This window comes from Marmota flaviventris, chromosome 16, assembly GCF_047511675.1.
Source record: "Marmota flaviventris isolate mMarFla1 chromosome 16, mMarFla1.hap1, whole genome shotgun sequence".
NCBI classification, from domain to species: Eukaryota; Metazoa; Chordata; class Mammalia; order Rodentia; family Sciuridae; genus Marmota; species Marmota flaviventris.
This window is the reverse complement of record NC_092513.1, coordinates 59,237,065-59,251,834: the sequence shown is the minus strand read 5'-3', so window position 1 is coordinate 59,251,834 and position 14,770 is coordinate 59,237,065. Positions and strand designations below refer to the sequence as shown.

Sequence of the window (14,770 nt, the reverse complement as noted above, 5' to 3'; positions counted from 1 at the left end):
TGTCTGTTTTATCTTCTCAAGGAGAGAACAGGGAAACCAATATATCCCCATCTCAGGGACTGGTAAATTGTCTCCTATATATCAATGAGAGAACAAGGAGAGACCAGCACATCTGAAGACTGGAAGCTTTTATCTTGGGCTGCATTCTATTTCTTGGAAATAAAAACAGTATTCACGCAGTAGGGATGTGGAAAAGAAGTATGGCTGCAATTATGCTAACAATATTTGAGGTTTATTGTATACAGGTAATTTATAAAAATAATTTCAAAATTCTCTTTTAGTTAAATGAGCCCCTTTTTTCTAAAGAGAGGCATAAGCAAACACATCCATTTTCACACACAAACACACAAATACCTGAATAATTAAAATTTCCATGGTTTTTAGCCCTAAAATATACCACTGATTGGAAAATTTGCATATTCAAGACAATTTCAATCAAAACCAAAGTTTCTCAGATGAAGAAATATCAACAAAATAGCCACAAATTACAGAATAAAAAATTGTAATAGTAATTGAAGATTTAAAAATCTGGCGCTAATGTTGTCTTCTTATATATTCCCTATATCCATCTTCATTTCCCAGTAGGTACAAAAAAGAAATAATTTAACTACAATTTAGGAAATTATTAGTCACAATGTAACTGGAAGAATAATTACACTGCTTGAAAAGATTCAGAGCAATGTCCCACTATTTACAAAACAGTATCCTTTTTTATCTGTTATCTACAAAATTGAGGAAAACTGAATTCAATACATAATAATGTTAAAAACATGTTGTATAGTATCAACTACAGAAAAAAAATAATAGCTGAAGATATGACTCAGTGGCAGAGCATTTGCCTAGCATGCAGTAGCCTTGGGTTCAATCTCCTCCACCACAACAACAAAAATTCAGATTAAAAATTTTCTGGGGCTGGTAGTGTGGCTCAAGCAATAACACGCTTGCCTTGCATGTGCGGGGTGCTGGATTCAATCCTCAGCACCACATAAAAATGAAATAAAGATGTTATGTCCCCCCAAAACTTAAAAAATATATATATTTAAAATTATCTATCTTTAAAAAAAAATTTTTCATTAATGACACCTATACTATTGATAACATTACCTAGAGAAAAATTACATCTTATCTAGTTTTCAAGACTTGAGTGTATTTTTTTAATTTGTTTTTTATTTTGATATTTGTTACACACAAGTATCTTCTCAAGACTGAGCTATCTGCACTATTCTTATATGTGAGTATTTCTTTATTTCTATCACACCAATTAAAAATCTTATTAAATTTTAAGCAACCATTAAGAAGTCCCTATAAATTCAGAAATTCTCTCAGATAATTCTCATATTCAAGAAATATATGGACCATAATGATGTCACTCTAATTCTCACATGTGAACGTTTTTCTCAATACAACATATTTTGCAGCAATTTAACTTATGCATGTTACAGGATTCTCTACAAATAGTATAAGATTTAATATTGCATAGAGTATGATTTTTAAAATTTGAATAAAGTTCAGATATAGTTTTGGCAAGTATAGAGCTTCTTTATAATTCTATATCTTTGGAGATTTGTAAGGTATGAACTTTCATTAAAAACTTTATCACACTCTTTACATTTGTAGGGGTTAAGCACTACTGTAATATCCTTGAAATTTTAAAAATGTTGGGCTTTGATTAAAAACGTTGCCTTTTTTTTTTTTGTTTTGCAATTTGAACTCTTCTTTCAGTATAAATTTTCTAGTGATAAGGCATGATATCACAACAAGTGATTTTTACATTCTTCAGAGTTGTAAAGATTCTCTCAATTATGAATCCTCTCATGCATAATAACTCTTGAATTATAACAAAAACCTTTGCAATATTCATTAGATTTGTATAAACTTTCCCATATAAGTATGACAACCCTGGTGTTGGGTAAGGCCTTCTCTTCCAATAAAAGCTTTACCATGTTCTTTACATTTTTATGGGCTCTTTCCAGTATGAATTCTCTGGTGTTTACTAAGGTTTGATCTTACATGAAAACCTTTGCCACATTCTTTACATTTATATGGTTTCTCTCCAGTATGAATTCTCTGGTGTTGAGTAAGGCATGATATTTGCTTAAAAGCTTTGCCACATTCTTTACATTTGTATGGTTTCTCTGCAGTACACAATGTCTGGTGCACAATAAGCTTTTGCCTAACAGTAAAAGCTTTGCCACATTCTTTACATATGTATGGTTTCTCCCCAGAGTGAGTTCTCTTGTGAACATTAAGGTTGTACTGAATAATAAATGCTTTGCCACATTCTTTACATTTGTATGGTTTCTCTCCAGTATGAATTCTCTGTTGTTGAGTAAGGCATGATCTTTGCTTAAAAGCTTTGCCACATTCTTTACATTTGTATGGTTTCTCTCCAGTATGAATTCTCTGGTGTTGAGTAAGGCATGATCTTTGCTTAAAAGCTTTGCCACATCCTTTACATTTGTATGGTTTCTATGCAGTATGCAATGTCTGGTGCACAATAAGCTTTTGCCTAACAGTAAAAGCTTTGCCACATTCTTTACATATGTATGGTTTCTCTCCAGTGTGTGTTCTCTTGTGAACATTAAGGCTGAACAGAACAGTAAATGCTTTGCCACATTCTTTACATTTGTATGGTTTCTCTCCAGTATGAATTCTCTGGTGTTGAGTAAGGCATGATCTTTGATTAAAAGCTTTGCCACATTCTTTACATTTGTATGGTTTCTCTCCAGTGTGAGTTCTGTTGTGAACATTAAGGGTGGACAGAACAGTAAATGCTTTGCCACATTTGTTTACATTTGTATGGTTTCTCTCCAGTATGAATTCTCTGGTGTTGAGTAAGGCATGATCTTTGATTAAAAGCTTTGCCACATTCTTCACATTTGTATGGTTTCTCTCCAGTGTGAGTCCTCTTGTGAACATTAAGGTTGTATTGAACAGTAAATGCTTTGCCACATTCTTTACATTTATATGGTTTCTCTCTAGTATGAATTTTGTGGTGTTGAGTAAGGCATGATCTTTGATTAAAAGCTTGGCCACATTCTTTACATTTGTATGGTTTCTCTCCAGTATGAATTCTCTGGTGTTGAGTAAGACATGATCTTTGCTTAAAAGCGTTGCCACATTCTTTACATTTGTATGGTTTCTCTGCAGTATGCAATCTCTGGTGCACAATAAGGTTTTGCCTAACAGTAAAAGCTTTGCCACATTCTTTACATTTGTATGGTTTCTCTCCAGTATGAATTCTCAAGTGTTGAATTAAAAATGATCTTTGATTAAAAGCTTTGCTACATTCTTTACATTTGTATAGTTTCTCTCCAGAATGAATTCTCTGGTGCACAATAAGTTTGCTCTGAAAAGTAAATGCTTTGCCACACTCTTTACATTTGTATAGCTTTCCTCCAGAATGAATTATCTGAGGTTGAGTAAGGCTTGATCTTAGAATAAAAGCTTTGCCACATTGTTTACATTTGTATGTTTTTTTCTTTGTTGTTTAGTAATACTTGCAGTTTTATTAAAAGCTCTTTCACTATCCTTATATTTGTAATTATTGTCTTGAATATGAGATCTTGAATGAATAAATTTTGAACAAGAATTAAAAACATTCTCTCTTTTATCTTTGTAAAGCTTTTTTAAATTATCATGCAGATGTTTCCTGTGATTTAAAAAAATAATTAAATTTTCATTAGGTGTAAAGAATGTATAGTTTTACAGCAATATATATTTCTATTACTTAGGTAGTGACCTATCTGAAGGTATAAAAGACTTTTCATAAATGTAGAAGTCTCTCCAAGTATCTATATCTACATTTAGATTAAAAAGAGTAGGTAAATACAAATCATCTCACATTCTTTAAAAGTCTATGCATTGGCACAAGGAGAAACTGTTCATTGCAGCTTTTTGTAAAGTAATGATCAGACTGATCACAGAGATTTCTTTTTTATTTTTTAATCTCTAGTCAACAAAAATATTGGTGAATATTACTCAATGGTACATTTTGAAGTATTCCCATTACTACCTAAAGAATGAAATGGACTCCACAGCAAATTTTTCATTTTTTTAGAAAAAGGATATAATTCCAAAAATGTCCTCCAGACAATTTAAAGGCCCATACTGGACCTCAAAATTGATTGGCATATGTGTAGCTGCCTATTACCATCTCAACTGATGCCCCACACCCTGCAGTGCCATGTCATCCCTTACACACTAGCACCTGCTTTTGGTTGGCAGGGTCCTCTGCAGTTGTGGGGCCAAGGTTTTAGCACCAACATTTTGCAGCAGCCCCCATGAGGCTAAAGTGTGAGCTGCATCTCACCTGGGCTTCTCAACTTTTCAGCTAGAATCACTATCACAGTGACTCTTGGTAAAAAAAAAAAAAAAAAAATGTGGGTAACTAGCTCACTAAAATGAGTAGATGACTCTTTTAATTTTTTCAATGAAAATTTTTTAAGGATACCCAGGTAATTAGGACTAGAACATCAGAATAATCTAAAGGCCACAGTACTACGTTTACTGGAGATTTGTGTAGGATCCAGAAAGTCTCTGGGCCCGACACTTGAAAAAAATCATCCTGATATGAATAAGTACTTACTCTACCACACTCAAAACCACAAAATGCACAAATATTTTTGGATTTCATCTTGGAGTCCAGTTGCTATAGAAGATGAGGTGGTGCATGTCAGATAGAAGTGCTGAAAAATATCTGTGAACTGTGTGTGAAATTAAAAACAAATTATGGAAGCCATCAGGCAAAAAAGTCTGGTATTTGGGAACTCAGAGTGGAAATCTTGCTGGTTTGAGACTGCCCATCACATGTGATATTCTACCTAGCTCTGTCTATGTTCAGCATTACAGTGGAGATGGGATGATCTGATGGACCCACATAGCAACATATCCTCACAGAAATGGGTGAGTCTTTCCAATATGTCAATTAACCTGTCTGCAGCAAGTTTCCTCTCATTGAAAAACTTCTTTCGGGGGTTGGGGTTGTGCCTCAGTGGTAGAGTGCTCACCTAGCATGCTTGAGGTACTGAGTTCAATCCTGAGCACCACATAAATGTAAAATAAAGATATTGTGTCCACTGAAATCTTTACAATATATATTTAAAAAAAAGAAATTGCACTTCTTTCATTGATTTACTCTCCATTAAATAAAAAATTAGCCATTTTCTAGTCATTGTGTTTCAGCTCCTATGTGCACTAGAAAATCTATCAGGCACTCCATATCTTTGAAAATAATTTCTGGCTCTGGCTCTTATTTCTTTCATAATTATTTCAGACATTAATTTTCTCAGGTGAGTCATTACCTTCTAAACAAGAAATTACTGTGGCAGGGTGCTGCATGCAACATGACATTAAGTGATTCTGCTGATGTATGAGCCTTAAATAGTGTTAAAAGTATACCAAGAGTGCTTCCAGGGAAACTAAAATTATAAATACATATTCATATTAATAATCTGCAGATTTTTATCTAATGCACACTCATGTACAGATCATTAAAAGTTTCAAAGTACAACTAATTAATCAGTATTTGTTACTGGTTTGATTTCTTTTATTAAAATGCATGTTTTCATTCTAAACATATTTATAAAGCTGAGTAAACTGGATGTGTGTTTCTTTTCCTGAAGGTTACTTTTAAGATACAGATTCATAATAGCCTGTAAACTTTGCACATATGTGTATATTTGAAAATCTTGTTTATTGTGACAGGTTTTATACAAAATACTGAATAATAACAATTGTATTGTTGTAGTTTTGTAATTGAAAATAGTCAGTCTTCTGAGATGTTATGTAATAATATAACCTGATGACAGTGTATTTTTATAAATAATCATTATTCATTTGTTTTGTTCATTAAGAAAAATTTTTGAACTTCCCTCTCTCCACAAGTTTTTTTTTATCATAATCCTTCATAACACAATTTTAATTCCTTGTTTAAAACTGAATATAGTTTTCATACCTTTCCTTAATAAATTTTTGCAAAAAATATTTTATTTTCTGCTCTCCTGAAAATTCTTGGTTTTGATGAGAAGACATACCTGAAAAAAAATTAAAATACCAAATTATCCATTACTACGCTGATTTGAATAAACTCTGCAAATATATAAAACAGTATTGAGGGGGTGGGAATAACCAAAGAACAGTATAATCTAAGGCCATTCTTACTCAAGAAATATATGAGCTTTAGAACAAAATTGTGACAAAATTTTAAGAACTTAAAAATTCGGCTGGGATGTGGCTCATGTGGTAGGGTGCTTGCCTGGCAAGCATGAGGCACTGGGTTCAATACTCAGTACCACATAAAAAGAATAAAATAAAGATGTCCACCTAAAACTAAAAAAAAAAAAATTAAAAAAAGAACTTCAAAAATCATCTTGAAAAATCAAAGCAAGACAGAGGAGAACAAAATTGAAACTGACTAATGTTACCACAACAATGTTAAATTAAAACCTCCCAGTTCAATTTTTTTTTCATATTCTGCATTTGACTAAAATGTGTCAGAAATGGGCTGGAAATATAGTTTTGTTGGTATTGTAGTTGCCTCACATGCACAAAAAGCCCTGTATTTGATCCCCAGCAAAACACACACACACACACACACACACACACACACACACACACACACAATCACATCCACAAACCTTTCTATATGTATACTTTTTAAATAATTTGAGACCGGATTTCTTAATATCCTGAAGCTCATTTCAAAATTACAATTCTAATGCCACAGCTTTTAAATGATGCAGTTATATATCATTGCACCTGACCTATTATTGTTTATTTACTAACATCCAAACATTTCCAAAAATTACCATAGTGATATATTTCAAAGGGATTTTAAATGTAAAAATTCCAATGACAATAACAGCACATGCAAAAAAGAAGAAAATTGACTCAAGCAAAATACATTGTTATTTGAGAGTAAGGAAATTGAGAATTGTTAATTAAGTAATGCCAAATAACCCCTGAAAGATGTTTAATGAAAGATTTAACAATGAAGAAAATTGAATGAAATTCAGAAAAAAATAGCAATAGAAAAAGTAGAAATATACTATACATATTCTTTAAGAAACAATGTCTGATACATTAGAAATGTGTGGAGGAAAAGATATCAAATGCTAGAAAATCAATTAAAAGATTTAACATGAAGCATTCATAATCAAAGTTACAAAACTCTTCAGATTTGTTTTTGATAGGACTAAAAAAATACATTTTATTTACAAAGATACTTATATATGGTTGAGGGTTAATTTCTTAGCAGAAGACTTCCAGAATGGAATTGGAGTATATAGTCATGTGTGGTGAAAAAAAGGAAATCAACCTAGAATACTATAAGATATATAAATGCTTAAGAATTCCCTCACTTTTAGATCTGGTCTAAAAGAAATACTAAACAAAATCCTTCCGATAAAATAAACTGGCAAAGCAAAAAAAAAAAAAATTGTAATATTCGAAAGATTTTGTGGAAAAATCAAATATATAAATATAAATTTAATTTTACTGTAATTGTGATAGATTAAACATATAATTCTGATTATAAAATTTGAAACAATAAAGCATAAAATTATCATAAATATCTGTGAATAGGTATAAGGTAGAAAAGCAGCTTGATGTCAATAGAAATTCATGACAAGTCATGTAAACACACTGATCTATGAAACACAAGTTAAAGCAGTTTAGTTAATAGTAGACAAAACTATAGGACATCAATAAAACTTACAAAGCTACAGTAGTAAGTTCTTTCTTATCAGTAATTTAAATATAAATAAACTATTATTAAACACTAATCACAATAAAAAACATGACCAACAAGAGTAAACATAATAATACGATAACTATGTCAGATCTAAATCAATGGAAGATTCTCTTTAGATCTCTGGTCACAAATAGACTATAAAAAAAAGCAATGAAAGGAATACTACACTTAAAATTTGCAAAAATTATAATAATTATATAAAATAATCAGACACAAGTAAAATATTATATAAAGATAAATATAGCCAATTTCCAGATTATAATAGTAGTAAATACATATGTAACTTAAATCATATTTCCCAAACATAGAACAGAAACACTGAAAAAAATTCAGTATCATAAAAAGAAACAAAGTAATAATAAAAGACATCTATCCCCAATTAACGTAAAAGAATAAAATAGAATTGGAATAGTACTCAGGGGTTAGAAAACTTCAAAAAGTATTATAAACAAATTAGGGTTAAAGAGGAAATTTTCTCAGTAGTTTATGGACCATTATCCAATGGAGATCAGTTTAACAACACAAAACAAATGTTAATAGAATTATATGAACATTGAAATTTCTTTCTAACATAAAGTAATTCATTGAAAGTTAAAAGTGTTAAGTAATAACCAAAAATTTATAAATATTAATTCAAAGCCAGATCCAACAATTTAGTAAGGCCATAAGTAACTTAGAAAGAGGTTTCAAGCTAAAATATAACAAGGGCTGCTGGCCAGGAATGGTAGCACATGCCTGTATTCCTAGATGTGTGGGAGGCTAAGACAGGAGGATCTCAAGTTCAATGCCAGCCTCACCAAAAGCAAGAAATTCAAACAAAAGATTGAGACCATTTCTCTGAATAAAACACAAAATAGGGCTTAGGATGAGGTTCAGGAGGTGAGTGCCCATAACATCAATCCCCAGTAACCCAAAAAAGAAGAGCTATGGATTTGGCTCAGAGGTAAAACACCTGTAATACAAAAAAAAAAAAAAAAAAAAAAAAAAAAAAAAAATCCATAACACAAAAAGTGATCTAAGAAGTCCATGTAATACTTATCAAATGTTCAATATTATTTTTGCAAAAACAAAGTAAGTTATTTTTTTAAATTGTGTAGTATCCAGGGTATATAAATAATTTCCATATTAAAAGTTTTTTTTAAACTGCTTCCTGATATAAAAATAATGAAACTATAATATTAAGCAGTTTGTGTTAACATAAATTTAGATGAACAGGCTACACATAAAAAACTGAGAGTATATCAATAAGACCTCAATTTGATGCTCAAATTAAAACTTATTATAGATCTATGCTTATTATGAAAATATTTAATGGAGAACATGTGAACAGCCAATCAAATGTTCTTTCACAAGAGTGTATAAAGACAATTTGAAATGAACTAGGAAAATTTTTCAAACTTAGCTGGGTACTGGAGACCACGCCTGAAATTCTAGCAGCTCAGGAGGCTAAGACCAGAAAATTACAAGTTAAAAGCTAGCTTCAACAACAGCAAGGTATTATGAAACTCAGTGGGACTCTGTCTCTAAATAAAATAGAAAATATAGCTGTGGATGTGGCTCAGTGGTTGAAGTGTTCCTCACTTTTAGATCTGGTCTAAAAGAAATATTCAGTGTTCCCCCCAAAACAAAGTTTTCAAACTTTACAAAGATAAGAAATTATATGATATCTACAATGATGAACCTTTAAGATAGTATGCTAAGTGAAATAAGTCATTCGCAAAAAAGACAAATACCATATGATTCTACTTATGATATTTCTAATGTACCAAACAAATAGGCCAAAAGGAATGACATCAGGAATGGAAAGATGAGAGCCAAATAAGCACTTTATAGGGGGAGAAATGAATTTTACATTTATGTGATACAAACTTTTTAGAAATATCCTACAAAATAATTTGAATCAACACTACTGAACAGTACATTTAAAATATATAACAGAAATTTTAAGTAAGTTAATGATTTTGATGACAATTATAATTTTAAAATACATAAAAGATAAACAAAATTGTGAAAAATCTTTATAATTAAATGATAAAGTCTTACTCCTAGACAAAATAACAGATTTATCTATATACATATGATAAACTTTCTAGTAATTCTGGCTATTTGGAAGACTGAAGCAGGGACATACAAATTCAGCTTCAATAACTTGGCAGGAATCTGTTCCAAAATAAAAGTCAAAGGGTGCTGGAGATGTAGTTCAGTATTATAACACCCCTGAGTTCACTCCCAATTATACATACATATGTTTATATATGTATTTATATAATAAAATTTAGATGAATTATATGAATAATCACATTAACAGAGCAAACAATCAAGGCACTATATAGAAATCATAAACAAAACAGGGGCAATATTTATACATGTAAGTGAAAGCATAAATAACTTTATTGAAAATGGGCACATTGTTAACATCTATTTTTATTTCAACCTATATTGTCTTTAAGTAAGAAGTCAGGAGAATTTCTATTCAGTTATAACATATAGGTATATATATAGTCACTGATGTGAGATAATCTACTGACCAACACTGCAGCTACTCTTAACAGTGGAACTCAAAAAGAGACAAGAATTAGAGAAAACATAATCCACAAAATTCTGAATAACTCTATTACTTTAGAAATCCTTTTTTTAAAGCTTTTGTTGTTATAGATGGACAGAATACTGTTATTTTGTATGTTTGTTTTTAAGGGGTACGAAAGATTAAACCCTGTGCCTCACTTGTGCAAGAAAAGCCCTCAGCCACTGAGCTACAGCTACAGCCCTAGAAATCCTTCTTTAAACCACATTTATCAGCTATACTTATATTATATAATCACTAGGAGCAGATATTGTGAATCATTGCTATTCATTACATGGCAGAAAAATTTCATGGAAAATCCATATAAGTATTCATAAAAAGCTCTGATAAAAAATTGAGTGTATAAATATTTAAATTATATTAAAGAAACTCTTCTGTGATATTGACATATTACAAAGCTTTAACCCTCAGATATTCAGAAATTTGTGCAGATTTTCTAGGGAGTCCTCCAAGATCAATAAACGTCTGGCATTATGCAAATCCTCACAGGCATTAGGGAGTACTTTTTAAACTTTAATGTAGGGAGATCACTGGAGAAAAAAAAAAGAGATTAAATAATTGGGAATCATGGTAGAGATAGAGGAATACAATGAATACAAAAGAAAGAAACCTAGGTTTTGAAAAATAATTTCTGCTGGATTTTAGCTGCTCAATTAAAATTTTAAAATGTGACTTCCTCCTTGACATTTGGACATCTTATTCTTTGCTTCATTGATTTCTACACAGTTGGATATAGAGCTGCTATCACTTTTCTCTTGAAATTTCAAGGTTACTCTTTGGAGGACAAAAAAATAGCCAAAGATGACTTAGAGAAAGCAAGACATGTTTGTTAAAAAATAGAATATGGCTCATTTTGTCATTTTTTGGTAACTGTGCCTGTTTCTTAATGCTATTCTCATAGGAAAAAAAGAAAAAGAAGACATTATAGAAGATTCTATACAATTATTTTTCTTTTCATTTCTTTTTTTTTTTTTTTTTGGACTGAAAGACTAAAATACATTGAAATGATTTTTAATCACCAGATTGTGAGCACTATTTTGCAAATATAGATTAAACATAAAAAGAAAAATTGTGGGGACAAGTGCATGGAGTACTGCATACATGGCATATATTAAGGGTGTCTGAGTGGCAGGCCATTCCCCTCGTGCTAGAAATGTGAGTGGCAGGCTGCTTAACCTGTAGGCACAGCCCTGGGCATGAGGCCATGTGTTGCAGTCCCTGCACTTGCTCCACAGCCCACTCCTCAATTGGTAGCTGCAAGGATAGTTAGCAAACATTGGATTGGTGTGTGTGTGTGTGTGTGTGTGTGTATGTGTGTTTGTGTGTGTGTATATATACACACACACACACACACAATAACTGCACAATAAAATCAGACCTGCTTCCTGCTTGGTCTCTGGAGGTCTGGATTAGTGACTCTGCAGCCACACTCTTCTATACCCTCTTCTGTGGACCTCCTTGCTGGATGAGAGAGAGCCTACGCAGCTGGCACCCAAGCAGAGGTCTTAGGTAAGTTTATAAGACAGAGTGTGGCTACTTACAGAGCAGTGAGGAAGGGAGAATGGGGAACCTACAGAATTCCACCACAGATTTGCAGCTGCAAGGGCTGCACACTCTCTTAGATACTAGAGTTTTAACCCTGAATAAGACAGAAGCCCAGGAATTCTGAGATATAAACACTAACCCGTGGATCCATGCTACTGATGTTTCTGATCCTACTATATGGGACAAGATAATGGCAAATACATGACAAGCTGAAGTGAGACAGGGGAATACTTTACCACTACATTTTTTTCTATTGTGTCAGCCATTCAGCAAAGTTTAGAGTGCCCTGTTATACACTCTTATCATATAAAGATGGCCCTGAGGGAAGATGAGGCTGTGAAAGACAGACATGGGAAAAAAGATGAGGGCGACAATGTACCTCAAAGCAAGCAACTACAGCAGGCATAGGAAAGCAGGGGTGAGAAACTACCTCAAAGCAAGCAACCTCAAAATCTGCAGGAGGAAGACAGATGGGAAATGGTACCTCTAGCCTTCATGGTGCAGGAAGAGGTGATGACAAATAGTGCAAGTGCATCTTCTACAGACAGGCAAAGATTATATTTTACATTGAGTCAATGGCAACTGCCCAATTATGAGACAATGCCAGAGCCAGCAAAGGACTATGACAGTTTGAAAATGACCAGACTACCAGACAGCCCCAAACCATGGTCTCCCAGAAACCAATTCCTGGATGTCAGAGATCCTTTTGAAAATCTATGTAAGACAAGAGATGAAGTGGCACCCCCTTTCTCCACAGAAAAGTCTTAATTGGGCTTCTCCAGAAATCTTCACCATGACTGATTTTAGGACTGTCAGCAAAAGAGTCTCTGGAAAAGAGTTCAATGTAGATAAACATGCTGTTTTCAAATTGCCCCCTTTTACTTGGACACGGCCAAGAAGATACCAGCACTCCAAGTGCTGTACACCCCCTTACTAGTTTTTACTAGTTTTTCACAAGCATATCCAGTAAAATAGTTTGTAGAAATGTGCAAACAAGGACTCTGGCCTTGAGCTGGGGCTTCACAGAGATGTCTACATTTTTAAGATAAGGTAACAACTGGCAAGGGGAAAAAAGAAAGGGAAAAAGAAGCTCTCCCCTTCTCAGGTGTTGTCCTTAAAGGGCTAACTTGCCCAAAACAGTGAAAAAAAGCTGCCTTTATGTGAACTTCTGCAGACTGTGAACTTCTGAGCCTCTCCCCTTACATGCTGGGTATAAAACTCTGAAACTACCTGAACTTGAGGTTCAGGGGATTGATTGACTGCAATAAAAGCTGTGCCCTCTGAACCTGACTGCAGCCAAATAAAACTGTTTCCTGCTATCTTCACTGCATTGCCTCATTTATCCCTACAACAAGGTAAGGGAATAAAAGCCTTCCCAATCAAAATGGCACCCACACCACAGCACCCTGCCACTTGGTATCCACATGCATTGGGTGCCCTGAAGAAGTTAAAGATGGAAGTAAAGAAGATGAGCCCCTTGCAGATCAAATATTCGAATCACTCAGTCTTGAACTTAATTGCCCTCAAGACTGGAAAGACCTAGCCAGAGCATCTCTTGAGCCTGCAACAGTTTTGATTTGTAAGGCATATTTCTATGATGAATGTGAACAGCAGGGAGATCACAATCATACCACAAATGTTGACCTCCCAGCTGAATGCTTGCAGGGAGAGGGAATCTACAGTTCCCTTGTGGTACAGGCTACAGGCCCACCAAATTATTTCTATCTGGTGTGCCTCTGTGTTCTGAGAGCCTGGGGCGGTACAGTTTCTATACATGGCTTAATGTAGAAAGCCACTGAGGACTTGCCACAGTTTATTGACAGGGCAAACAAGGAGGTAGAAGGGAACATGTCTCATGAAGGAACTAGGGCAGCCTTAGCCAAGGAATTGATCTGGGATGGACTAAATAAGGAACATAGGGCAGCAGTGGCACTGGTACGCAATGACACACTGGATGAATAGATTTTGGCCACCCAAAATACAGGGACAAAGAAGCATTTTTGCAGCCCTCAGTAATGGCAATTGCATAAAAGCAGGACTAAAGAGGCTTGTAAACAGCTAGTCAGATACTGCAAAAAAATGTGCAACTTTTCTCCCCATTGGCCCTTTACAACTTGATGGAGTGAATCCCAAAGAGTTAAAATCTAATGTTTTATGGCAAATGGATGTCACCCATTTTGCCCCTTTGGGAAATTTAACAAATATTCATGTAATTATTGATGTCTATTCAGGCTGTGTAGTGGACACAGCCTCCACAGGAGAAACCACAAAAAGGTCATTTCCCATCTACTTAAATGTTTTGGAATCACAAATGTTCCCATGTCTATTAAAACAGACAATGGGCCAACCTATACTAGCAAGACATTTCAAGCAGTTTGCAATGACTGGCATATACAGCACTTAACTGGGATCCACTACAACACTTAGACTCAAGGCATCATAGAAAGAACAAACAAGAAATCAAAGACCATACTACATAACAGAGAGGTGAAATTGTACCAAGTCCTCTAGTGATGCCTTTAAGAGAATATTATTTGCTTTAAATTTACTTTCAACTTGAAATTTTTCTATAGAAATAGCAGCCCCAAAGCATTGCCCCCCCCCCCTTGAGGCCCTCCCATCTACCTATGTTTTCATGGAATGATCCCATAACAAATGCAAATTATGGTCCTGGCCCCATCTAACCATGGGTCAAGGGTTTACATATGTTAACGGGAGCCTCACCCCATCTGTGTGCCTGCCAGAAAGTCAAGCCTTGGACTCCCATAGCCACCAACCAAGAAGATTAAGGAACTAACTCTGGAGGAAAAAACTCAAAAACAAATGACTCAGTAACACAAATGGTCCTCAAGTAAAGTAACCTGGGGTGATATAAAGGTCTTGTTGAA

The 14,770-nt window shown here is 33.8% G+C and overlaps 1 protein-coding gene across 1 annotated transcript; it reads right to left on the bottom strand.

Moving 5' to 3' along the window:
• Window positions 1–1,956: 1,956 nt before the first annotated feature.
• On the bottom strand, window positions 1,957–6,067 carry LOC139702163 (zinc finger protein 420-like). Its single transcript, XM_071602603.1, is given in 5 exon segments — window positions 1,957–2,173; window positions 2,258–2,430; window positions 2,599–2,790; window positions 2,792–3,412; window positions 6,056–6,067. Coding segments are annotated over 5 exon segments (1,215 nt in total).
• Between the last annotated feature and the right edge of the window lie 8,703 nt (window positions 6,068–14,770).